This window comes from Hypanus sabinus, chromosome X1, assembly GCF_030144855.1.
Source record: "Hypanus sabinus isolate sHypSab1 chromosome X1, sHypSab1.hap1, whole genome shotgun sequence".
Classification (NCBI taxonomy): Eukaryota; Metazoa; Chordata; class Chondrichthyes; order Myliobatiformes; family Dasyatidae; genus Hypanus; species Hypanus sabinus.
The window spans coordinates 17,307,208-17,334,265 of record NC_082738.1 but is presented as its reverse complement, the minus strand read 5'-3'; the positions used below and the strand labels follow the sequence as shown (position 1 = coordinate 17,334,265).

The 27,058-nt window shown below is 42.2% G+C and overlaps 1 protein-coding gene across 1 annotated transcript in view; it reads left to right on the top strand.

Moving 5' to 3' along the window:
• Positions 1–27,058, top strand: part of dhh (desert hedgehog signaling molecule) — a 120,842-nt gene that overhangs the window by 62,858 nt on the left and 30,926 nt on the right. Inside the window, exon 2 of the mRNA XM_059955972.1 lies at positions 20,428–20,689. Coding sequence (XP_059811955.1) covers positions 20,428–20,689 — 262 coding nt within the window. The remainder of the gene's footprint in view (positions 1–20,427; positions 20,690–27,058) is intronic.

Sequence of the window (27,058 nt, the reverse complement as noted above, 5' to 3'; positions counted from 1 at the left end):
GTGTGAACATTCACAAAATGCTGGAGGAACTCAGTAGGTCAGGCAGCATCTAAAGCAAGGACCCCTCAGCTCAGGATCCATGGCATGAAAAAGGTTGGGAACCCCCGATCTAAAGAAATGAATAAACAGTCAATGTTTCGGACTGAGACCCTTCATCAGAGAGGCGGAAGATGGGGGAATAGGAAGGAGGGGTTTCATTCACTTCTATAGGTGCTACCTGACCTGTGTGTGTTGCTCTGCAAAATCTCTGTGGTTATGATTTGCAACCCTCTGTAGCTTTTTCTAATCCAGTGCAGTGGCAAACACCCCCCCCCCCCCGCCCCCAATGCCAGATGGTAATGCAACCAGTTAAAATGGTCTGCACAATACAGCTGCAGAAATTTTCATGAGTCTTTGGTAACATCCCAAATCTCCTCAAACTCCTAATGAAATATAGCCACTAGTGTGCCCTTTTTGTAACTGCATCAATATCTCCCATTCTTCTATTATCCTAACTTGGGTGCGGTGGGGGGGAGTAGGTGTAGGAGGTATGGTGTTGTCTCGTTGTCTGTTTTTTCCCGGCAAAAGAATCACACTTTTGGGCTCTGCACAGAATGTTAAGCACCCCACATCTGTCAGGAATTTCACACACCCCTGTGGTGAGTCAGACAGCGTAGCACGTCAGTAGTCTGCTCCATCCAACCCCATTACTACTTACAAATCTGATCAGTTTTGAATGGCTCAGTTTAAAATGCCGCAGTATTTAAAAAAAACATCTTTTGAGCTTTTTCTTTGCTCCAAATATGTATAATCAACATTGTTTACAAATCATAATAATTTAGAGTTGCATTCATTGATTACGTTAACATCAATTGATTGATAGTCCGGGTTAAAACAATTTGGTTCACTACGCTCACCAGGGGAAGAAATCTGCTGTCTTTAACTTGTCTGACTTACAAGTACAGACAACAATGTAGTTGACCCTTGAATAAACATATTTGTATCAAAAATCTAAGTTTGAACAAGGACTGCAGGATGAGAGGTGATAGAGGTGTACAAGATGATGGGAGGCATTGATCGTGTGGATAGCCAGAGGCTTTTTCCCAGGGCTGGAATGACTAACACGAGGGGCATAGTTTTAAGGTGCTTGTAAACCGGTACCGAGGGAATGGCAGGGGTCAGTTTTTCACACAGAGTGGTGGGTGCGTGGAATACACTGCCGGCGGCCGTGGTGGAAGTGGATACAATACAGTCTTTTAAGAGCCTCTTAGATAGCCAGTTCAACAACACCACACCTCCAAGGCAATTGAGAATGGGGAATAAATATTGACCTCACCTACCAATACTCATGTTCTTTAAATGAGGTTTCACAAATTTCTGTAGTGTTGAGACGTAAACTGACTTTAGAATGAGACATCTTCATCCAGGAATATTTAAACTATTTAGTTTGCGTGTCAATTTGACTCTGGGGTGGATTGACTTTGCACAATAACTTCAATGTCAGTGTAAGGCCACATCATCCCAATGCGAGTATAGTATTTGAATCTCACATGCATCAGTGTTCCTCGTCTGCATAAATGATGGTTAAACAGAGTAGTGGATATGGCCTAGACCAGTATGGGTAAAGACCTCCCCACTATTGAGCACATAAAGCAGCATCCATCATCAGGGACTCCCCACTACCTACGTCATGCTCCCTTCTTGCTACTACCATCAGGAAGAAGGTACAGGAGTGTCAGGTCCCACACCACCAGGTTCAGAACAGTTATTACCCATCAAACATCAGGCTCTTGAACCAAAGGGGGTAACTTCACTCAACTTCACTTGCACCATCACTGAACTGTTCCGAGAACCAATGAACTCACATTCAGTGACTCCTCATCTCATTTTCTTGATATTTATTGCTTATTTACTTTTATTATGATTGTGTATTTATAGTTTGTTGTTTTTTGCATGTTGATTGTTTGTCCTTCCTGTTGGGTGCAGACTTCCATTGATTCTATGATATTTTTTGGATTTACTGAGTATGCCTGAAAGACAATGAATCTCAGTATCGTATATGGTGACATATATGTCCTGCGATAATAAATTTATTTGGAACTTTGAACTTTAGCACTTCCAGTTCACTTTTGGTTTGCGTTGTACCAAAATGGAAAATGATAAATTTGCACTGTGGTAAAACTTTCAGAAAAAAATAAAATGTGCATGATTGAACAGATACAGCTGAATGTCTAATATATGGCAAACGGAAGAGAAGGAAAACATTTAACCCTTCTTTCTTGTGCCCTGTTCTTGGGAAGAGCTATCCAATTATTGCCAGTCCACTGCTTTGATCCTATTGCCCTGTAGCATTTTCCTATTCTGTTGAATTTTGGTTGTCCATCATATCCAATGATGACAGGAAACCTGTGCAGGAGAGTTTTTTAAAGTGGAAAAGCCTGAGGCAGTTCCGCTCTCTCGTCCTCGGAAGTGCAGCTCCAGCCGTTCGAGTAGCCATCGCAAACTGGGATCTTCCTTGGGTGCAGTGGAGAACCATGACTACTTCTGTGCCCTATTGTGCCCTTCACTCTCCACGAAGCATTGCTGAATGGCCTTTCTGCCCATTAGATCTCATCCACCCAGAACTGACTTCTCCTGCTAGGATAGGCGTGTCCTGATCTCACTGGGGTATAAGGCCCTCTGGCTACCCTCAGCTGGTTTAGACCCCTGTTGAAGCGGTGTACTGGGGTGTGGTTGCTATCACATGCAAACAGCTATTCAGAGCCACAGGTGAGAGCTGAGTGTCCATGGGGACCAAAGGTGAGTGAGCTGTCCCAGAATGGACACGACAAGCCCCTTCACCCCTCCCTGGATACCCAAACACCCCAATATATTTCTATTCTAATATATAACAAATTATATTTAGAAAGTCAGTATTGTACCGACTTGCGTTAAGCCTTTCAGGTTATCATATGCTGCTCTTTTGACAATTATCTTGACTCAGTGCCCTCTGATTATTGACTTTCCCACCAACTTGGATTAGTGGGGTAACAGGCTTAAAGTTTGCACCTGCAGTTTCCCCTAGTGTGGTTCAGTGTGCCATCAATGCAAAGCTTCAAGGGCAGATAGGTATTTCCTTGGGGGAGGAATAAGAAATGAACAGCAGATCCAGCAAAACATCTGACACATATTAGCCATTATCAGGGTATGGTAAGAGGGGATGTAAAACCGGAGGAAGTGGGGTGTGGAACACGTTGATGAAGACTAAAGTATTCCACCTCAAGTATTTGCATTATGATCATCTTAACACATTTGACAGCAGAGGCTGCAAGTGTATGCGACTTTGGCGATAGTCATCCAGACACAAGTTCGTTCTTTACTGGTACAAAGAGCATATATCAATTTTATCAAAAGGAAAGATATTTTTCGTAAATTAAAAAGTCAAGAGAACTGAAAAACAAGCAAAATTTCTGACATCAGTACTGTACACAATTATCTGAGTAAATAAAACATCATCTCCCACCTCGTGCCATTTTTATAGACTTTCCAGAATTGTTGTTTTGGTTGGACAGTCCATTATTTTCAGGGAGCTGCTCATTTTGTTAAAACACACGTTAAACTTGATGGCAATAATCCTGCTGCCATCCTATTCAGCACATTTGCAACCCACCCCAAGCCAATTCTTTGCCCTGATCCGTGGGGTGGGTTGCCAATCAACACGTTGCCCCAGTGATTCCTGTGCCCCTGCGCCAGGAACCGGTCGATGAAAGGCTACGCGCGGTGGTTTGGGATTGCACGCGCAAAAGCTTCTTCTCAGCAGCTGCTCCACATCCAGGGTCCATCCTAGCACGTGCTACACCCAAACACAAAGTGCATATTTTTACTAGACCCTGCAAAATCGATCAGGCTTCTTTTTGTTCTTAAAAGACAGCTAGCCCTATTGGAAATGGAAGATTATACTGTACTGCATTCTGGTCAAGTTTTGTTTGAAAATTATACTTTAAAACTCTTATGGTGTTGAGCACGTTGTTCCTTCAAGTGCAAGGCCTTAGGTAGCACCCTTTTAAAAGTGAATTGCTCTGGGCGGCTATGACCTTGCATCTCTTCTATCTTAACGTTTTTCTAAAGTACTCGGTTTGCATATTGGAGGCCTGGAAGAAAAGAGCGCAATAACGCATCATTGCCCTGGAGTCACTTAGCTGTGAAAGCAGCAGCTCCGCTTTGACGGCTAAGTAACCCCATGAAAGACTGGTGAATGTAAACGCACATCGGGCTAAACACGAAGTCAGTTCAGTTGGGTTTTATCCTTTTCTCAGTGTGGAGATCTGGATTATTAACTAATTGACGGTAAAAATCATACTTTGCCATACAGCCTACCAACTAACCACCCTGGCCATCAGATCACCCCTAACTCTAGCCCTTTAGCTTTATTGTTTATCTGCGTTTATGCACTTTCTCTGTAGCTGTTACACTTTATTTTCCTTGTTCTACCTCAAAACATGGTGTAAGGATCTGATCTATATGAAAAGTAGGCAAAACAAGCTTTGTACCTCAGTATAATTATAACCAGTAATAATAGACTAGTTCAAATTCCAATACTTTTAAATTCACCAGATACGACCTGCTTGTTAATTAAATGAAACCAATAGTTTGACGTTGGTGCTTCAATGCATGATGAATGAAATGGTCAATGAGGACACAACAGTTTCATAAGCAAAAGTGCCACTACCAGTGAAAATTAACCAGCAAACTGCACAGTTTCTTTCCTCCAGGCCCAGGTAACAGTTACCACCAGTGAAAATTGCTGGCTGAGCTACCTTTTGAACATCAAAGTGAGAAAAAGAATGTCTAACATAAAACAAAGTGTGAAATACTATGACTAGGATTGTTTTTCACTTCAAAGAACAATGTCTGATTTGTATCACATAAAATGACCTGCTACTGTTATATTAACTTCTGAGTGCTGTATCACCTATGAAACTATTAAAATAAGCCACTTTTATCATCTGCAGCAGTTAATTCAATATTGATTATTATAAAGTAGTAAAATCAGAATCTTATATTACAGAGGCTTGCGATTCCTGTGCCAGCTCTGTGAAAGAACTAATTTAGTCTCACACCGCAAACCTGCAGATTCATCCTTTGTAAAGGATGCATTCAATTGCCTTTTGAAAACTACAGTGGAATCTGATTCTTGGGTGGTGCATTCCAGACTTCAACAATATTCTGTGTGAAAGTATTTCCTCTTCTCCTCCATTCTTAAAGAGATAGTTTCTCCTTGTTAATCCATTGAAACCCCTCATCATTTCAATTGTCTCTGCCCAATGCCAGCCAACACTGAACTTCTTCTTCCTGATAGTATCCTGGGGAGCATTTGTCCAAAAAAATTCTAAATCTGGCTTTGAATCTGTAGTTTAACTTGTTTTCAAAGTCTGATTTGTTGGACACAATTTGCCTTTGAAAGATCCATGCAATTGTTGAATCCTGTTTTGAATCCCTGACAATGGTCTGAAGCAGCTTTCTCACCATTGATGTTAGAAGGATTAGCCAATTGTTACTTTGTATCTTCCTCTCTGTTTTTAAATGTGGTTTAATATTAACAGTCCTCCAATTTTTTTAAAAATTATCTTTCAACAGCTTAGAATGCATTAATTCTGCACTGGGTGAACTATTAACTTCAAGTAATGTCAACTTATTTGCTATTTTTTTGCAGTCACCAAAATTGAAATAAAAATTATTTGAGCATTATTCATCCAAATTATTCATTCAATTTTTCTTTGTCTGTATCTCTGTACCTCTCTCTGCAACTGGAATCACAGCTTCCTAACTGGAAGACCACAACCTGTGTGGATTGGAAATAGCATCTCCTCCTCGCTGACGATCAGCACTGGTGCACCTCAGGGGTGTGTGCTTAGCCCACTGCTCTACTCTCTGTACCCATCACTGTGTGGCTAAGCATAGTTCAAATACCATCTATAAATTTACTGACGATACAACCATTGTTGACAGAATTTCAGATGGTGACAAGAGGGCGTACAGGTGCAAGATATACCAACTAGTTGAGTGGTGTCGTAATAACAACCTTGCACCTAACATTAGTAAGACCAAAGAACTGGTTGTGGACTTCAGAAAGGGTAAGACAGGGGGACACACAGCAGTCCTCATAGAGGGATCGAAAGTGGAGAGAGTGAGCAATTTCAAGTTCCTGGGTGTCAATATCTCCGAGGACCTAACCTGGTCCCAACATATTGATGCAGCTAAAAGATGGCAAGTTTTTTTTATTAATTTACGGGATGTGGGTATTGCCAGTTAAGCCAGCATTTATTGCCCATACTTAGTTGCCCTTGAGAAGGTGGTGATGAGCTGCCTTCTTGAACCACTGCAGTCCCTGAGGTGTAGGTACACCCCAGTACTGTTGGGGAGGGAATTCCATGATTCTGACCCAGCGACAATGAAAGAACAGCGATATGTTTCCAAGTCGGGATGGTGAGTGACTTGGAGGGGGATTTCCAAGTGGTGGTGTTCCCAGGTATCTGCTGTTCTCGTCCTTGGGTCTGGAAGTTGTTGCTTTAGGAACTTTGGTGTGTTGTTGCAGTGCATCTGGTCGATAGTACACACTGTGGCAACTGGTTGTCGATGGTGGAGGGATTGGATGCTTGAGGAGGGGGTACCAGTTAAGTGGGCTGCCTTGTACTGGATGGTGTCGAGCTTCTTGAGTGTCGATGGAGCTGCAATCATCCAGGCAAGTATTCCGTTACACTCCTGACTTCTAAATGGTGGAGAGGCTTTGGGGAATCGGGAGGTGAGTTACACGCTGCAGGGTTCCTAGCCTTTGACCTGCTCTGGTAGCCATGGTGTTTATATGTCTAGACCAGTTTGGTTTCCTGTCAATGGTAACCCCCAGGATGTTGATAGTAGGGGATTCAGTGAAGTCCAAGTAAACCTTTCACTGCTAATCTCTAAATTAGCCGGTTTTCTGTCATGCTAATGCATCCCCTTTTACTCCACGGGAATCAATCCTAATGGCAGGTCTACTCTGTGGCATTTAACCAAATGCATTTTGGAAGCCCAGGTAACACATATCTACCGATCTTCTCTTCACAAAACAATGTGGACTATTTGACTGGGGCAAAATGTGGGCAGTCATGTTACAAAGCTGCAGCCAGAGCAGTTGCTTAAAGAGAATCTGATAGCATCGATGCATAATTATGAATTCTACTGTACTATGGAACTAAGGACAGGAGTCTGATTGAAATGTAGCCTCATTTTTGTGATCATCTTGCCTATCTGCAATTTCCTTATACAGTAGATTCCATTTATTAATTCTGTAAGTCATTGAAATAGCAGTGGGTTAAATACACCCAGACAGGAATCCAGAACTTCTCACAAAAAAATACAAAAAATGTGTTTGTTAGAATAATAATTGGTAATATAATTATCACACATGCGTAGGATGTTACAAAATGTCAATGCATGTCATGCATAATAAGGCAAACTTTTCACAGAGCCTGGCGGCAGTGTAAGTGTAGAGGCCCGTCTCTGAGCACTTTGCTTTGGAATAAATAGCATATTGTGTTTTTTTTTTCAAAATGTCATTGTATAATTTTCTCCGGACCAGCTCAGCATGCCACCCAACATGGGCAAATTCTACTTTATATAAAATATATGCACGCAGTCTGCATTGAAGACTGATACTGGCTTGCTGCTCTTTTTCGCATCCATCCTTTTCTTGCTGCTGGAGGTCAACACTCTTCTCTGCATGACATCTCCTATCTTCACTCTTGCAGCTAGAGATGGATAAATGGCGGATTCAGGTGGATAAATGCTCAGCTGCTGATTTTGAGAACTTGACTGAATTAAATAATTTAAAATATTTAAAGCCAATTCCAAAGGTTTCAGTCCGTGCCCTCATCAAGAACTTGTGTTCAATAATCAGGCTGACACTCCAATGTAGTACTGAGACAGTGCAGCTTTGTCTAGCAGAGAACATAGTCCTTGATATCTACTCTTATAGCTCAAGTGGAATTTATCTTGTGACACTATTTAAATTTGAATATTTGAGTAGGAAATGCTCTTGCTCCAGGCCTAATGTTCCTTTTTTAACTTGTGGCTCTAAACAGCAACCTGCCGTATGCAAAATAGCTGTAGTATGCTTATAAGTATCGTACTATGATTTTATGTCAATGCAAGTCTTTCTATTTCCGAGCAAAGTACTCAAATCAACTGGTCTTCTGGAAGACCTCATGAAAAAAAAGGGAGGAAAGTGAGAAAAATCAGTTCCAGCTGACTACATATGGCTTGGTCAAGCCAGCCTAGTCCCTTAAGGGCAAAATTATTTTATGTCAAAAAAGCATTCTTAGAAATTATCAAAGATTTGGGTCATTCCATTTTAAGCACAGCAACAGTAGGCATGTTCCAAAGGAACAGTAAGCAGTACGGGAAAATATGTCAGATGATTTAAATGAGAATTCGTCACTGCCTTTAATCTGTAGTAATTCTTTGGTATCAATCAATGATGGTGGGGAAGGAGAGAATGGGTTTCTTCAATATTCACTAACAAAAATTCTCTTTGAATACTATAAATAATGTCCATTTATAGTTGAGGATTTTTCTTTCAAACCAAGGGAGTTCTAGCCATGATTTAAAAATCTTTGTTATATCAAGGGAATAAAAATCTCTTCTATGAAGCATTACACTCTTCAAAATATCTGATCTTTTACAGCTATTTTGGAGGACAGAAAATTACTTTGGTTTACTGAATGTTGAGATTGCATCTGGATATATTGATTTTTTGAGTAAAAGCTGTTCCAGATTATTCTCGTTAAGAAAGATGGACCCATATTTTCATTTCAGTTTATAGTCCTGTACAACATCTAAGTTGAATGGCTTCTTCCCTGCACTGCTCAGAAACTGCTACAGCTACTTTTCACTTGCCTCGTGCAGAAGTGTTTCGTGATCTGTCCTGTACTTGCATTTTTGCAATGAAATATTTATCCCAATAAAGTGTCAGAAATCATAGCTTTCCCAGAGGTTCGATTGCCCACAGATATTTTCTGCCATGTAGACTTCTCTAGGTCCTTTTAGGCAATGTGGTATAGAATTTATAAAACCAATGGATCTGAAGTCTTAAACCTTGAAGGCTTCCAAACCATGGGTTATGAAGGATATCTGGAGACAATAGCCTCTCAGCTTTCTAGTCAGGTTGAATAATGATATTGTTTTCACATATTTTGTTATCATGGTTTATCTTAAAACTTTTATTCCACTAACATTTCCCATTCCATTTAGAACTTTTCTTCGTATCCCATAAAATATTTATTCCAAAATGTACAAACTAACTTGTGGGGTACCAAAGGTTATCCAGAAGTTCTGCATGCTCCAGGTGCAGTTGCTTGCAGATTTGTTTTGTAGACTTGTCTCAGCCTCTTGAGGCAATATGGTGTAAGCTTTATAATTCCAGTGGATCTAAAGTCTTAAGACAGTAAGGTTCACTGACCACGGGTTAAGAAGGATATCTGGAGGGGCAGTAGTCTCTCAATTCTCTAGTGAGTTTGAGTAACCACAGACTAGTTATTGTGTTAGTGACATTAGTTTCTACCGGCAAAGCTCATTACACAGTGTCTTGACCTTGTCTGGGCCTGAGATTTTATGGTCTTACTTATTTTCAGAGGTTAACAAAGAAGCAGCTTAACTGCTCATTTGCGTAATCTCCCTGATAATTTTTTAGAATGTGTATAAAGACACAACATTTTAATACAGTACAATTTGAAAACAATTACGGAATCCATTTTTTAAATAACCAACAGTCCTAAAACCTCTTTAGTCTAAAAGCAAGATGGTCGATAACTATCAACCTTTTGATTTCTAAGTGGATGCATCTATTTTAAATCTTTCCAGAAAGGCACTATTAGCACAACATTATTTTTTTTTATTAAATTATCCTTGAAGGCTTAAGAGTGCTGTTTCACCCAGTCAAAATATCTGAATAAATATTCTTGTGACATTCCCAATAAAATTTCTATGGAATATTATCAGTACTGATTGGGATATGATTACTCCATTTAGAGTGATCTTGAGCAGTTTTAAGCAGTCCTTTGTCTTGTTTCTGTTTTGGAATATTTATATGCGCAAAATGGCTTTAACTAATCATTACACTTTATAGAAAATGCTATAAGGCATTTCTGAAAGAGATGATGAGGCATCTTGATAAATGCAAGCTCTTTTTTTCTCAGATGCTGGCAGACTTGCCATTCGTTTCCAGTGTTTCTTCCTTTCTAGTTGGCTCAGTGGATTAATGTACAGTCAGAGTTGTACAGCATGGAAAAAGGCCAATTTTTTTCACCATGCTCATGCCAACCAACCATATTAATCTCAGCTTCCAGTACTTGGTGATTCAAATGTTCGAGACACTTCTTAAATGCTGTCAGCTATTCTGCTTCCATCACTCTTTCTGGCAGTATATTTCAAGTACTCACTACTCTCTGGGTGAATAAAATCTCTTTCTAAATGTAGGTATAAATGAATTGCTTGGTATGTTACAGAATCATATAGATAAGGTACTAGTTATCTTATCTCCTATTTGATCACACTCTTCTTTGGGGCTGACACATAATGAGTGCTTGGGATGTTTATGGGAGAGTCATCCTTGACCTTGAAGTAGCATTCCAACCTCAGCCAGTGTCTACAGGGGAGAGAGGATGAAAATGGTAAACAAATCCAGGGAACTGTTCAAAGAATTCTGAAAAGCCAACTAGTTAACATTCCCACTCCTGATCACTATGTTCAAATGTATCTGATTGTGAAGACATGAGTAGACTGGTCTGTGACAGTTACTGTGATGAAACATTCCACCAGATGCAGGATTAAGCATCTAAAATTGTCACATGAACAAGGTACTGGGTAGTGATCTAACTTGTACCTTCATTGATTCATCTGAGGAGTGAAGTTAAAGGGGAGCAAATCAAGGAAAAAAGAATAATGTTGAAAGATTAACTGCAGTACATAGAACTAAAATTGGTGAATTGGTTTATTATTGTCACATGTACAGAGGTACAATCAAAAACTTGTTTTGCATGCCATCCATAAAGATCAGATCATTACAACAGTGAATTGAGGTAGAAAAAGATAAAACAATAACAGAGTACAGAATCGACAGTGCCTTGTAAAAGAATTCAGTTCCCAACCCTTTGATACATAACTGAGTATTACAACCAGGGATTTTGATCAATTTAACTGAGAATTTTTACTTGTGAATCAAATTCTCCTTTTTCCCCCACAGTAGAGCCCAAACAATAGGGAAAATTGTAAAGCATGAAAAAACTAAAAAATCAAAAACTGAAATGTCAGCAGTTCAAAAGTATTCATCCCCCTTTGCTCTGTACTTAGTTGAACCACCTCTTGGAGCCATTAGAGCCAGTAGTCTTTTTGGATAAGTCTCTATAGGCTTTGCACAACATGATGGAGCAAGATTTGCCATTCCTCCTTGCAAAATTGCTCAAGTTGTGCGAAGTTAGTTGGGGAACAATGGTAGACAGCAGTCCTGATGTCTTGCCAGAGATGTTTGATCAGTTTGAGGTCAAGACTCTGACTGGGCCACTCAAGGACATCAATTTTCTTCATTTGAAGCCACTCTATTGGTGCTCTGGCAGTGTGCTTTGGGTTGTTGTCCTGCTGAAAGGTGAACTTCCAAACATCCTCAAGTTTTTATCCAAGGTATCTGTATATTTAGCAGCATTCATCTTACTAGATTTCCAGTCCCTGCTGCTGAAAAGCATCCCCACAGCATGATGCTACCTAAACCATACCTCACATTGTGGATGGTGTTACCTGGCTGATGCACAGTATTTGATTTACACTGGACGTACAGCTTAGTGTTGAGGCCAAGAAGTTCCACTTTCACCTCATCTGACCACAAGACCTTCTTCCCTTTTTATAGCATCTTCTAAGTGACACTTCGCGAAGTCTTTACGGGCAAGGATGTGCTTTTTTTTTAGCCAAGGCTTCTTCCTTGCCACTCTTCCATAAATACCCTTTCTGTGCAAGGCCATGTAGTTCATCTTCAGTTGTAGCCACTCAGAGTGACTGCTGGCATCACAGTCACCTCTCTTCAAGTGTCATTCTTCTCTGGCGACTAAGTTTAGAGGGAGCAGACTGACTTAGGCAGTGTGGCTGCGGTTTCATATTTTTTCCACTTTTTTCCACTTTTTCATGATGGACTGCACTCTCTGAGGTGTGTTCAATGCATTTAAGATGGTCTTGTAGCTTTCCCCAGATTTGTGCTTCTCTATTATCATTTCCCTGACTTGTCTCGAATGCTCTTTTGTCTTCCCTTTGGTTTGGTCTGTTGAAAATCTACAACACTGTTGGACCTTGCAGAGAGAGGACGTATTTATTCAGGCGACCCTCCAATTTTCCAAATTGGGTGAGTCAGTAAGGTAATATACCGTATTGCACCTAAGGAAAGTTAGTGCAGTAATTACAAAGGGGTTGAATACTTCTTCAGCCTCGCTATTTTGGTTTTTAAATTTTAGTCTATTGTTGACAGGCTTTGGATTTTTTCTTTTGATTTGACATGATGCACAATGTTTTGTAGATTAGCTCAAAAAATCCTACTTCAATATATTTTAAATTTAGAAAATGAGACAAAATGTGAAAACGCTTGTGGAGGCTGAGTACTTTTTCAAGGCACTGTAACATTACAATTATGGAAAAAGCGCAGTGCAGGCAGGCAATAAAGCGTAAGGTCATAATGACTGAAGTCAAGAGTTCATTTTATTGTACTGGGGAACCATTCAATAGTCTTATAAACTGACAACACACTGGAGGCTGTGTTATTCAACAAATCAAGTTTGTGCCCATTCTTTACTAGAGAATTGTATTTTTTAAAAAGTCCCAGTGCCTCCACAGCCCTGTAGCTTCCCTTTATTACAAATACTTTTAGAACATTTTTCCCTAGAAAATACAGTGGTGTTCTCTCTATCCCTTTAAATGATTTTATACCAGAGTTTTTCCTCATCCTTGTAATAAATATTAAATTAGTGACTCCTTAGTGCTATCTTTGGGTCATGTATTTTACATTCAAAGAGATGGGCAAGCTAAATTAAATGCTTCAGACACGGCAAGAGCTGTGAATCAAAAAACTAACAATTTAATACCATCCTAATTTTGATTAACAGTTTCTGATTTGAACAAACAGGATCTTTCATTGATTTGAGTGAAGTATGCATTCCAAGCATGATACATTTATTTCAAAGAAAAGGGCCGATGGGCAACTCTTATTATCAAAGAAAAGCTGCTTATTGGCAGAAGTGGACTGAATGGGTTCTGCTTTCACAGATGTCCATAATTTAATTTTGTTCCATAGAACTCACTCAATACCTTACTTCCACAGTATTGTAGTGAATAACATCAAAAGCTCATGAAACTGCTAAAGAAGTACAATTACTAACAGTGAAGTGAGTGAGAGCGGAAACCAGTTCTGCCGTTAGTAGGGATGAGCATTATGTACATCAGGCTTGAATTTAATATTATAGGAGTTTGTTTAAATGTAGGGGATGTCCATAAGTCAGACCCATATAACCAGGGATGGCCTGTATTTAGCAATTAGCTTCTCATTTGTAATTGACTGAGAATAATTAAGCAAACTGGTAGATAATTTAATTAATTAATTGCATACCTTGGGGCTGCATAGAGTTTTCATTTTAAATCCATGTTCAGAGTTAATATGGCAACATGATACAAATGCTACATTCCAAAGAAGGCTGAAAGGATGATTGTATCCATGATCAGAGTTCCCTGTGAAGGAACTGGGGATAATTCAGGTGGACTGTGAAGTCATCTGGGATTAACTCATGCACTTTTTTTCTGATAGGATAGGACAGAAGCACCTAGTCCATCTTATTGATTGGGAAGTTGGTATACATTGTAGAAGTGTCTGAGAAAGAGGAGATGACGGTCTTAAAAATAGCTCAGTGCAGGCCATGAAGGTCCTAGTTAGGTGAAGCTATTGGGTTTCAACTGATCACAGTGTCCCAATTCAAAGATTACTGCTTCTGATAGTTCTTGTTCCACTGGAATGTACTTGTGTTGACATCAGGAGTCTGATGTTTTATCTTTCACTAAAATATCATGTCCTTACCAAGCTGCTTGAGTTTGGAAATGTGCTGTTTCTGAGAATGCATTTCCATTAGCCACAGTGAATAAAACGCTTTTTAATGCGCAATTTTTGATGAAAATGTCTGAACGCCAACAGGGATAAAAGCCAATTTAACAACAAAACTCTGCAAGTGCTGGTTAACTCAGTCCTTGAACATTGCAAGCACATTTCTGATGAGGGAAGCCAGCTCCTAAACACAAAGAAGTGTCGCAAAATTATCACTGCCAAAGTGAACATTCTCTCAACAACTGAAGACCTAGCTGAAGGTCTGGAGAAGGTGTCCGATTTAAAAGAAAATCACGAAGGTAAGGCATCAATACTACTGTAAAATAGCAATGTAGAATACTTTTAGTAGTGAAGGAAAGCGTTAGTTAAAGATCTACAGTATATGTAAACCATACGGACACAAATATTACTAAGGTGCAGCAAGTGAAACTGTAAAAATGAATCTTCATAAATTTATGCACATTGCATTAAGCATACCATGTTGGGGTGAGGATGGGTGAACAAATGTACTGCAGGAAAGAAGTTCATTTGGCCAAGTTATCCTGTCTCAATCCCCACTGCTCTTTTGTTTTAAAGGCAAAACTGGCATATAACCGAAGGGCATGAAATGGAACAAGTGATGGACCCCCCCAGGCATTGAAAAGCTCACTCCATATAAGGAAGCTTTGGTTGATTTGTTCGGGAGGGAGAGTTGGGACTATGGAGATTGGAGGGGAGCACAGAACTGCTGGTATGTACCGTATTAATCGTATATTCTATGATTGCACAATGTATCCATAAGCACTAATTCTGCACAAGCGCATAATAGTGCATGCAATGGCGACACAGTACGCAACTGGATGCATAAACGCTTCCTACACAGAGTACACGGATAACCAGTTGCACAAGAAGAGCACCCGTTCATAAGTGTTATTACTACCTCAACTTGAAATGGACATTTGCAACTATATCTATCACAGAAGAGTGATACTGACCAGCATCCAAATGACATTGGTGAAGAATGGACATCAATGATTGGTACCATGTGGAGGTTAAAATGGAAACTTTGGAGTTTCATGGAATTTTCGTGAGCCTGACTTCAAACAACGTAACACTGCATTGTGGACTGTGGAGCCTGCTTGTACTTCAAACTGGAAGGTGATTTGATTGTGATTCCCAACAGCCAGAAAGGCACTATTGTGTCCCATAACACTGGCATCATAGAGCGCATGTTGTAAATTCTGCAGCTTGATATTGAGTAATGTGTCAACATTAATCATGTCTGCAGAGTTAAGAATTCAACCACTATTTTGGCCTCAGACTCCCAAGATCCAGTCATTGTGAGCTTCCACCCTCGAAGTAAATAGGTAGTGGTGACTGATGAAGGATCCTAAAAATTCCACTGAATTCTATACTCTGACAGATCAGTGGACATCAGAAATAGGTTCACTCCACGGGTGTTAATTATTAAGTAGCTTAGGAACAACACATGGCAGTTGTGTGCTGTGACATTGTTACCATGGGTGCTGCTTCTGGCAGATTATACTCAATAGTGCTTATGGTTAGAGATTCTTGCTGCTGCAAGTCTTTAGAGTAAGTGACAAATTTAGTTAATGGATGAGCTACACCCCTAAAGCTCACCAGGTGGAAATGAAGCCACTCATCAATGGTAATCTCACTTTGACAGCACATTGTCAACTTGCTAAGAGAAGCTTAAGACACACCAAGTGACAAATGTAATTGGCAAACCTACTGAGTGCACACACTGGCATTACTTGAATAAAGTTAATTCACATTCAGTGTTGCAGTCTAATTATTTTATCATGCACCAAATAGCCTGAAAATTGTTGGCAAAAATACTTGACAGGGCATGATGACTTATTTGCTCAGGGTGCCAGATTGCAAATAATAATCTGTTCCTGCAAGATCTTCATGGGTTGTTGATCAATAAGATTAGGTAATGACTATTGTGTAACAGATGATGACTGGTGTTTCCTCTTGAATTGTGCACCTTTAATGCACTCCTGTCCTAGTCTCTCCTCTCCTAGTACAATGGCTGCCACCTATGATCTTGCAGAAAACTTTGCTCCCTTCCACTAGCTGCTATGCTTCATTAAGCTGCCTGGGGCCACATATAACATGAAGTAAAACATTACTTTTCATTTTCACCCTGTATCTTGAAAATGGCTTGTGTTCATTATTAATGTTTAACAAAGCTTTGCAAAACAAAACAAATATACTTTTTGTAAGTTTTCAACATTTTTAACTTCAATGAAATAAGGAAAATCACAGTAATGTTGCTTCCTTCTCGAATGGATGAATAAAACATTACCTACTTTAATGTTTAATATTAACAAGCACAGAAAAGTCTCTCCTTGAGTGAAACAGAATCATTCTGCTCTGAAGTCCTCTAAATTTAAAGCTGATACTTTGCCCTGGCAAGGGATATTGGAAAAATATCCATCAGAGCCTGAAGTACTGAAGTGGTACTTGTGGAATTACTTCCTTGAAGGAAAAAATAAACATAATATGCACTGTTTACAGAGGGGCTGAATTATGCAGACAAGGAAAGTCCCGTGTTTGATGCTTGGATTGTGTTTGAAATATCCGAACCATTTTCTGTATTAGTGTTACTGATTTCTGCATTATGGGCTGGGGAGTAGAGCATGGGCAATCCTGGCTCCTGCCGCTCATCGTCACCGGATAACTCCTGCAGGAAAGTGCGTGAAAGTAGATACAGGGCAAGGAGAGACTGATCCTGGCACTCATGCAAACCTATTGACTCTCCATGTCTAGAATAATAGCAGCCAATGTGGACGTTGCGTGAGAAACCAAAACTCACCAGGAATTGAGATTTCTGGGAAGTAAGCAATAAAAAAAGAATGAATAAATGAATTGTGAATTTGTACTGATGAATGTGATTGTAGTTGGTACATAAGTACTTAACTTCCTGTTTTAAAAAAAACCTATAAATTGCAGAACTACATCCTTGCAGATAGAAGGCTTCACAGCTTCAAAGTGTGTGAATCTCTGGTCCTTGAAACTTCCCATTATTATTTGTTTTAAATTAAAATTTTTAAAAAGTTAACAAAGTCAGGTGTACGCGTCATTCTAACATTTTAATCGTATGAATTTCCAGCACCAGATTGTACCATTCTGAAACTTGCACATCTGGTAGTATGTCTATTTTGCACAACAAGCTGAAGTATTTCCAACTGAGGAATTATTATACAGTATTGGGCGGGTCTTATTATAAAATACAACTAGACTAAACAAAAAGTAATCAGGACCAAATGGACTGGTATATGGAAGACGATGACTTGTATAGTATAATATAATGCACCTTTTTATTGACTGGTAGCCATTGATTGACATCTGGTGAAACACAATCCTTATTTCGATGAGAATATCCATTAATGAGATTTGGCTTTTAAGTACTTAAAAAAATACAAGGGAATCATTTTAAATAGTTTTGAACAAGCTGTTATTTATTTTGCAGACTTTTTCCTCAATTGCCATGGGTGGATTGTGTACTTGGAAGTTGTAGTTAAGACCTTCATTTGATTTTGGAGATGCCTTTTTTATTGGTTTAACTGTTAGCTTGTGTGCTCAGGCATCACCCAGAACTTGAATGTGTAGTTCATATCCAATGGATGACTGTATCTTCCTGATATTTTTCTCTGAAATGTTAAACAACTGGAAAAACTTATTATTCTCCTAATATCTTGTTTGGCATTCCTTTTTCAACCAAAAACAGATTAACTGATAACTTATCTCATTCCTTATTTTTGACATCTTGCCGTGCGCAAATTGGCTCGCTAATGTATTTGCTGTTGTGAAGACATTTTTGACGTACTCTGAACAGTTTGAGCTAAGTTATTATTTAAATGCAAATTCTAATTTCCTTGTGCATTTAAAATATTTTCACCTGGTAAATATGGAAATAGGCTTAGATGGTTTTTTGTAGGTCTGATGTACTTGTTCTGTGATGAAATTTTCCTGATAAAATACAGAAGGCTGACTCTCAGCCCATGCCATCTCTTAGGGGAGCAATCACTAGTTTATGTATGTGGCATAATATAGTAATGTAAACTTGTTAGATTTTCAGTGGCGCAGTCTTTTATACCAGAAAAGTATAAATTAATTTCCCCTGGTAGTTTGATTAGTCTGGTGAGGTATTAAGCTATACAGATGTATATTACAGGTTTAATAATCATTTCAAGCTGCACCAGCTTGCCTCTACTCAGGAAGTTATTAATCTGTAAATAAAAAGAACGTCAGTACCTCCTGGTTAGGGAGGGCAGGGGAAAGTTCTTCTTCCTTGTGTGCTGGGCAGTCACTTTTGCTAGAAACTGTGCATATTAGTTGGACATAAAACTGGGCTTGGTTCTGATACTTTTCCTGTTTGAACTGTTGAAGAGTTTTCTAAGACTTGCTGTATTTGGGCTAAATGTGGGTAAAGTATTAACAATGTCAGCTCTTAGTACTTGTGAATTCACAATGTACTGTGAGTCAGCATCTTTGGAGGCGAAAATTGGGAGAGGAATTAAACAAAGCCACTTTGAGTGAAATTATGTGCTAGATTGTTGGAATTTTGTGTTTGCATAGTGTCCTCAGTCACAACATTGTAGCTTAAAGTATGTAGCCTTTACTTTTCCTTGCCAACGTGAATATTGAAGAGCTTTCTGAGCACAATAGTCTGTGAGAGAGGTTTCTTCTTTATACATACAGGTAACCCTTGATTTACAAATGTGGTTTGGTAAAATACATTGATTTATATAAGGTATGTGTCCTTGATTTAGGAGCATTTTCATTACCAGTAGTGCTTAATAGCAATAAACTAATTGAAATGCCAAGCAATTGAAATCCCAGTGGAGTGCAGAGCAATCTTTGTTGACATGTTTGCTCAGCTGTGTCAACAAAGATCCAATCCATTTGACAAACTTAAATGAGTTTGGAAAGTGAATGGGGTAGAGAGAATGGGGAAGGGTGGCATATGGGGTAAGAGATGGGGAATTGAGTGGAAAAGAGAGATAGATAGCAAGAGCTGGGAGTGAGAGATGTCTATCTTTCACTTGGTGAGTATCCACAATGGGTACGTTATGATTAATACATTATGTATTTTTATTATCTTTATGATTTATTTGTTAATATTTTATTTTTTCAGCTACTTCGACTGATTTATTTTTATGTGCTAATGTGTTTTTGACTGAAATTTTTGAGCTCTGGAACACAACCAGAGTTTTTAGATTGAAATTAATGGCAATGAACTCTTGATTTACAAATAATTACTAATAACACTTTCCTGCAATGTAATCTCTTCAGAAATCAAGTGATACTTCTATTCCAAAATATGGGAATGTACTTGGCATAATATGCATGTCATAGTCTACAACTAAAACTCTGATTTGCTACCTAAGCTGAGCATTCAGCTAGCTGCATGTCGTTCTCATTCCTCTCTATGTGCCATAACTTTCTCAAGCCTGCATATGACAATTGCCAGTCTGTAGATGGTTTCAATGACCTCTTTAACAGAGGAAGGAAAATGGGACTTTTTTTGAATATATTACTGAGGTTAATATGATTACCTTAGATCAGTTGATGATAAAATACATCCCCATGTGAGACAGGTTTAATGACAATGCCACCTTTCAGTGATGAGCAGATATTTTATCAAGCAACCAGAAACAAAAATGTTATTTTGAGAGCATGTCAAATCTGACAAATTCAACCTAATTACATGCCTAAGGTAGATAGACCTTTGACAACGTGGCAAGTACCACTTTGTATCTGGTATTGACCGCTTTTGGCTCATCTGCAGCCCAAAGGTAATTAGGCCCATATGGTATTCTTGCATCTTATATCTTCCATTTTTTCTTCCTCTGAGTTCTGTACTCATTCCACAAATACAGTGTCCATAGTTACTGGTAAACCCCACTGAAGTGGTAAATACTTCACAAGCAGGCTTAGACAATATGAGTATTGTAGGACTATCCATTCTAGGACATCGCACTTGAGCCTAAAACCAACTTGAGCCATTGAACTCCGGGCGGTAGTTGTAGGAAAGATCACATGTGAGCATAATAGCTGTGATCTGGCTGAGCTTTGAATATGTGAGTTTGCAAATCTACATTTCAGACTCGGAAAACAATTAGAGATCACCTGTTGCAAAGTGATAGCTCAGCGAGAAGCTCATTGTTCTTTTTTTATTTGGACACTGAGAGTTTTGAAATAACTCATATGAGGTAGGCAAGACTTAAACTTTACCACTTTGTTTCTGCAATGCCAAGCAGATAATAACAAGCATACGTATTTCTGTTGAATTTCAGCGCTGTAAGGATAAAGTGAATTCATTAGCAATCTCCGTGATGAACCAGTGGCCAGGGGTGAAGCTTCGAGTGACGGAGGGATGGGACGAGGATGGACATCATTCAAAGGAATCCTTACATTATGAGGGTCGAGCAGTAGACATCACCACTTCTGACAGAGATCGCACAAAGTATGGTACGCTGGCCCGCTTGGCAGTGGAGGCAGGATTTGACTGGGTTTATTATGAGTCAAAAGCTCACATTCACTGTTCAGTGAAATCAGGTAAGAGTCAGAGTTTTATCTGGGTTTCAAAAGGATTCAGATGTGGAACACTTAAAAGTGTTCTTCACACACATTTATTAGATGAAATCTCTAACATCAGACAAATCTCAACAAAGAATAATTGAGCTGCTGAGCTCCCCTCAGATTGTGTGTGGAATGCCATTTTATAACATGGAGAACTGTCGATTAAGTGAGGTTCTAGAGACTGCTGGAATACGTGAAGCAACATCCATGAGGATAAAAATCAGAAAACTCGGTTCTGTTCTTGCTCCCAAGGTTTCCCCTTGTCTGGTTATGTCTAATTCTGAAAAACACAGGAAGGCATATCCCTCCATAATGAAGGAGCCAGGAATAGTCGTTGCGTTACTCTGAATTTCCATGGCAAGATCCTGGGAACCGAACTCAGTCATCTTGTGAATTAACCAATAATTTCTAAATAGTTATACAATCAGAAACAGGTTTAATATCACCAACATATGTTGTGAAATTTGATGTTTTGCGGCAACGGTACATTGCAATACTTAATAAAAACTATAAATTACAATAAGTGTAAATATAAAAAAATGAAGTAGTGGAAAATAGAGGAGAAAATAGTGAGGTAGTGGACATGGATTCATTGTCCATTCAGAAATCTGATGGCGGAGGGGGAAAAAACTGTTTGCAAATTTCTGCAGCTTCCACACTATACAGTAATGCAACCAGTCAGAATGCTCTCTATGGTACACCTGTAGAAATTTGTGAGTGTCTTTCGTGACACTCTCCTCAAACTCCTAATGAAGTATAGCTACTGTTGTACCTTTTTTGTAATTGCATCAATATTTTAGACCCAGGATAGATCTTCAGAGATGTTGACACCCAGGAACTTGAAACTGTTCACCCTTTCCACTACTGATCCCTTGCTGAGGATTAGCATGTGTTCCCTCAACTTCCCACAGTCAATTCCTTGGTCTCATTGATGTTATTGTTTTGACACCACTCAACCAGATGAGATATCTTGCTCCTGTACGCCTCCTCATCACCATCTGAAATGTTGCCAACAACAGTTGTGTCGCGGCAAACGTAGGGATTTTGAGCTGTAATGGGTGTAGAGAGAGTAGATCAGTAACCTAAGCACACACCCCTGAGGTGTGCCTGTATTGATTGTTAGTGAGGTGGAGATGTTTTTTCCAATCCGCACAGACTGTGGACTCCCGATAAGGAAGTCAAGGATCCAGTGGCAGAGGGAGATGCAGAGGCCCAGGTTTTGGAACTTTTTAAAATTAGAACTGAGTATGATTGTGTTGATATATTGTGGTGATCTATTGGAAGCATGCATTTTTTTGTGGGTTCTGTACTCTCATTAGCTGTAGCTTAATCGGTAGAACTCTCACCTCAGAGTTAAGGTAACAACTACCTAACCTATAAGGAAGTGTTGGTCTGCCAATCTCTTTCAAATGAGACTTCAAACCAAAGTCCTATCTGCACTTTCAGATGGACATAAAAGTTCTCAGCACCATTTTTCCACTTTTTCTGGTGAATATTTTTATCCCTCAGCCAACATTAATAAAATCATTGTCTGATCTGTCTCATTGCTTTAAGTGGTGCTTTGCTTGTGCGCAAGTTGACTGGTCACTCCTACAATCAAAAAAGGTATGACACTTGAAACCTGGGCTATGTTTACTTTGAGACATTCTGAGGCCCTGAAAGGCACGATATAAGTGAACATTATTTTGTTTTGCTTCATTTGGAACGCACATTGACTGCATTCAGAAGCGTTTTGTGTTTCAGTCACTAGGTGGTACTCAAGGGCAGCTTAGCTTTGAGCCATTTCGATTTTTTTTACCTCTGGCTTTGTTTAGCTCAGCTCAGCATCACTACAGAAGAGCATTGCTGAGACTGGCAATTCAATAGGTTAGAGAACTTGTACCAGTCGACCAACACACCTCTGCAAGATGTGTTGGTGCTTCAACAGGTTGCTACACAATGGCAAATTTGATTTAGGTGGCAGTTACAGGTTCTGTGTATACAGACTTGATTGAAAAGCTGCATGGTAACAATCATCTAAATGCAAAACGCGGATTTGTTGTTTCTTGACAATATCTCTGAACATGCAAATAAATGTAATGGTTTGCTTACCAGGAATAATTACATTTCTCTGAAGCTTTGATATTTTAAATATCAAATTTAGTGTGCATTAATTTACTTTTTTGTTTCATCCTATTTATTTCTGTGTTTTTAAAAAGAACTTTTATTCATATCTTGCTCTAAATCACATTTGGTTGAATCTCCATATCAGTACCATGGTGAATTGACAAACCTCCAGCAGTTTGTATTCTCCTGAGTTCCAGAAGACACCAAATTAAGCCGTCAGTTCTCGCTCAATGTGCAGTAGATTTGCCTCTCAGTCAGAAGGCTCAGGATTCTACTCCAGAAAAATAAGGATAAAATCATTGGCTGACAGTCCAGTGCTGAGGGAACCCTTGTAGCCTTTCAGTTGAGACATCAAGCAGAGTCCCCATCAACCCCATGATAGTGGGAAGGAGGGAGAGTGGAGAGTGGGGTTGCTGCTTTCACCACAGAGCTTTCATCAGTAGCTACCCCTTTAACAAAGATTACCTGGTGTTTGTGCTTCCTGTTTGCAAATTAGCTACCGTCTCTGTTACATTATAATAATTGCAAATCAAAAGTACTACCTCGCATTTAAAGCACTTTGGGATGACTGATCAGGAAATGCGGTATTGTAGCGGTGTGCTACACGCAGCGCTAAAATTACGACACGGAGTCGGTAACTGCAGTCGAAGGAAAAAACTTTATTCGAAATCCTCAGCCTCACTTTTAAGCCTCCCTCAACCTGCCCCCCGTGGCGCAGAGGCTCCAAAGCTCTGTGCTCGCAAACCCCCGTAGGCTATCTAATTGTGAGCCAGTTCGGATGTGCCAGGAAATGGGTCGCCACATAACCCCCCCCCCCAGAACCGGCGATACACCCCCCAATGTCCACAGTCTGGGCCAGAACCTGCTTGGGAGGTCGGCCTCTGCGCCGAGGTGCCGAAAACTCGGCCGGTTGCGCCAGGTCCACATGGGCCGGTTTGAGGCGGTCCACCATGAAAACCTCCTCTTTCCCCCCAACGTCCAGCACGAACGTGGACCCGTTGTTCCGGAGCACCATAAACGGCCCCTCGTATGGCCGTTGCAGCGGTGGCCGATGCCCGCCCCTTCGTACAAACACAAACTTACAGTTCTGCAGGTCTTTGGGTACGCAGGTCGGGTTCCGCCCGTGCTGTGAAGTGGGTATGGGGGCCAGGTTACCGAGCTTCTCGCGTAGTCTGCCCAGGACTGCTGCGGGTTCTTCCTCTTGCCCCCGTGGGGCTGGTAGGAACTCCCCGGGGACAACCAGGGGCGCGCCGTATACCAACTCGGCCGACGAGGCGTGCAGGTCATCCTTGGGCGCTGTGCGGATACCGAGTAGGACCCAGGGAAGCTCGTCCGCCCAGTTGGCTCCTCGCAGGCGGGCCATGAGGGCCGACTTCAGGTGACGGTGGAAACGCTCCACTAGCCCGTTCGACTGTGGGTGGTAGGCAGTTGTGTGGTGCAGCTGAGTCCCCAAAAGGCTGGCCATAGCTGACCACAGGCTGGAGGTGAACTGGGCGCCTCTGTCGGAGGTAATGTGGGCTGGTACACCAAAGCGAGATATCCAGGTGGCGATCAGGGCTCAGGTGCAAGATTCGGAGGTGGTGTCGGTGAGCGGGACCGCCTCTGGCCATCTTGTGAACCGGTCCACGATAGTCAGGAGGTAACGCGCTCCGCGCGACACTGGCAGGGGGCCCACGATATCCACATGAATGTGGTCGAAACGCCGGTGGGCGGGATGGAACTGCTGCGGTGGGGCTTTGGTGTGCCGCTGAACCTTGGCCGTCTGGCAGTGCATGCACGTTTTGGCCCATTCACTGACCTGTTTGCAGAGTCCGTGCCAAACGAACCTGCTGGAAACCATCCGGACAGTCGTCCGGATGGAGGGATGCGCCAAGTTATGAATGGAGTCGAAAACACGGCGCCGCCAGGCTGTCGGGATGACGGGACGGGGCTGGCCGGTGGTGACGTCACAGAGTAGGGTCCTCTCACCCGGGCCTACAGGGAGGTCCTGGAGCTGCAAACCGGACTGCGGTTCTGTAACTCGGAATCTCCTCATCTGCCTGCTGTGCCTCTGCCAGTGCCTCAAAGTCTACCCCTTGGGAAAGGGCATGAACGGTAGGGCGAGAGAGCGCATCCGCCACGACATTGTCCTTACCCGAGACGTGCCGGACATCCGTTGTGTATTCAGAGATGTAGGACAGGTGGCGTTGCTGGCGGGATGACCAGGGGTCGGATGCTTTTGTAAACGCAAAGGTAAGCGGTTTGTGGTCCGTGAACGCGGTGAAGGGCCGACCTTCTAGGAAGTACCTGAAATGCCAGATTGCCAGGTAGAGCGCCAACAGTTCCCGGTCGAAAGCACTGTACTTGAGCTTGGGTGGCCGCAGGTGTTTGCTGAAAAGCGCCAGGGGTTGCCAGTGACCTGCAATGAGTTGCTCCAGCACCCCACCGACTGCCGTGTTGGATGTGTCCACTGTGAGGGCGGTAGGGGCGTCCATTCTGGGATGTACTAGCATTGCGGCGTTCGCCAAAGCTTCCTTCGTTTGAACGAAAGCGGCGGCGGACTCCTCGTCCCAGGTAATGTCCTTGCTCGGACCCGACATCAGGGCGAACAGGGGGCGCATGATCCAGGCAGCTGAAGGGAGGAAGCTGCGGTAGAAATTGACCATACCTACGAATTCCTGAAGGCCTTTGATCGTGGTGGGTCGGGGGAAGTGGCGGACCGCATCTACCTTAGCAGGTAGAGGGGTTGCCCCGTCTTTAGTAATCCTGTGGCCCAGGAAGTCAATGGTATCGAGTCCGAACTGGCATTTGGCCGGGTTGATTGTAAGACCGTACTCACTCAGTCGGGCACAGAGTTGACGGAGGTGGGACAGATGCTCCTGATGACTGCTGCTGGCTATGAGGATGTCGTCCAAATAGATGAACGCGAAGTCCAGGTCCCGTCCCACCACGTCCATTAGCCACTGGAATGTCTGCGCGGCATTCTTCAGGCCGAACGGCATGCGGAGGAACTCGAAAAGGCCAAACGGGGTGATGAGAGCCGTTTTGGGGACGTCGTCAGGATGCATCGGGATTTGATGGTATCCCCGGACGAGGTCTACCTTGGAGAAGATCCGTGCGCCGTGCAGGTTTGCTGCAAAGTCCTGAATGTGCGGCACAGGGTAGCGGTCCGGTGTGGTAGCCTCGTTCAGCCTGCGGTAGTCGCCGCATGGTCTCCAGCCTCCCGTCGCTTTGGGCACCATGTGCAGGGGGGAGGCCCATGTGCTGTCGGACCGCCGGATGATCCCCAATTCCTCCATCCTCTGGAACTCCTCCTTCGCCAGTCGGAGCTTGTCCGGGGGAAGCCGCCGAGCGCGGGCGTGGAGGGGTGGTCCCTGGGTCGGGATGTGGTGCTGTACGCCGTGCCTGGGCATGGCCGCTGTGAACTGCGGTGCCAGAACCGATGGGAACTCCGCCAGGACCCTGGTGAAGTCGTTGTCGGACAGCGTGATGGAGCCGAGGTGAGGGGCTGGCAACTGTGCTGCACCCAGGAAGAACATCTGAAAGGTCTCGGCGTGTACCAGTCTCTTCCTGGGCAGGTCGACCAGTAGGCTGTGAGCCCGCAAAAAATCCGCACCCAGAAGCGGTTGGGCTACGGCGGCCAGTGTAAAGTCCCACGTGAACTGGCTGGAGCCGAACTGTAGCTGCACTGGACGGGTGCCATAGGTCCTTACTGTGCTGCCGTTCACGGCCCTCAGGGAGGGATCCGGTGCCCTGCTGCGGGTGTCATAACTCGTCGGAGGTAAAACGCTGATCTCGGCACCAGTATCGACCAAAAACCGGCGTCCCGACCTTCTATCCCACACATACAGGAGGCTATCCCGATGGCCAGCCGCCGTAGCCATCAGCGGCGGCTGGCCCTGGCGTTTCCCGGGAACTTGCAGGGCGGGCGACAACGGCGGGCTTCTGCGCCCCACCACTGGTGGTAGAAGCACCAGTGTTCATTGGGCCGGGGGTTGGCGGGCTCTGCGGCCGGACCTGGACTGGTTTGCTGCTGGGAGCGTGGCTGGGAGATCTGTGCGATGGACGCCCCGCTCACCTTTTTGGCGTTCCACAGCAAGTCCGCCCAGGCTGCCACCTTCTGGAGGTCACTGAAATCCGCGTCGGACTGCAGCAGGCGTATGTCCTCGGGCAGCTGCTCCAGGAATGCCTGCTCAAACATGAGGGAGGGCTTGTGTCCTCCGGCCAGAGACAACATGTCATTCATTAAAGCCGATGGAG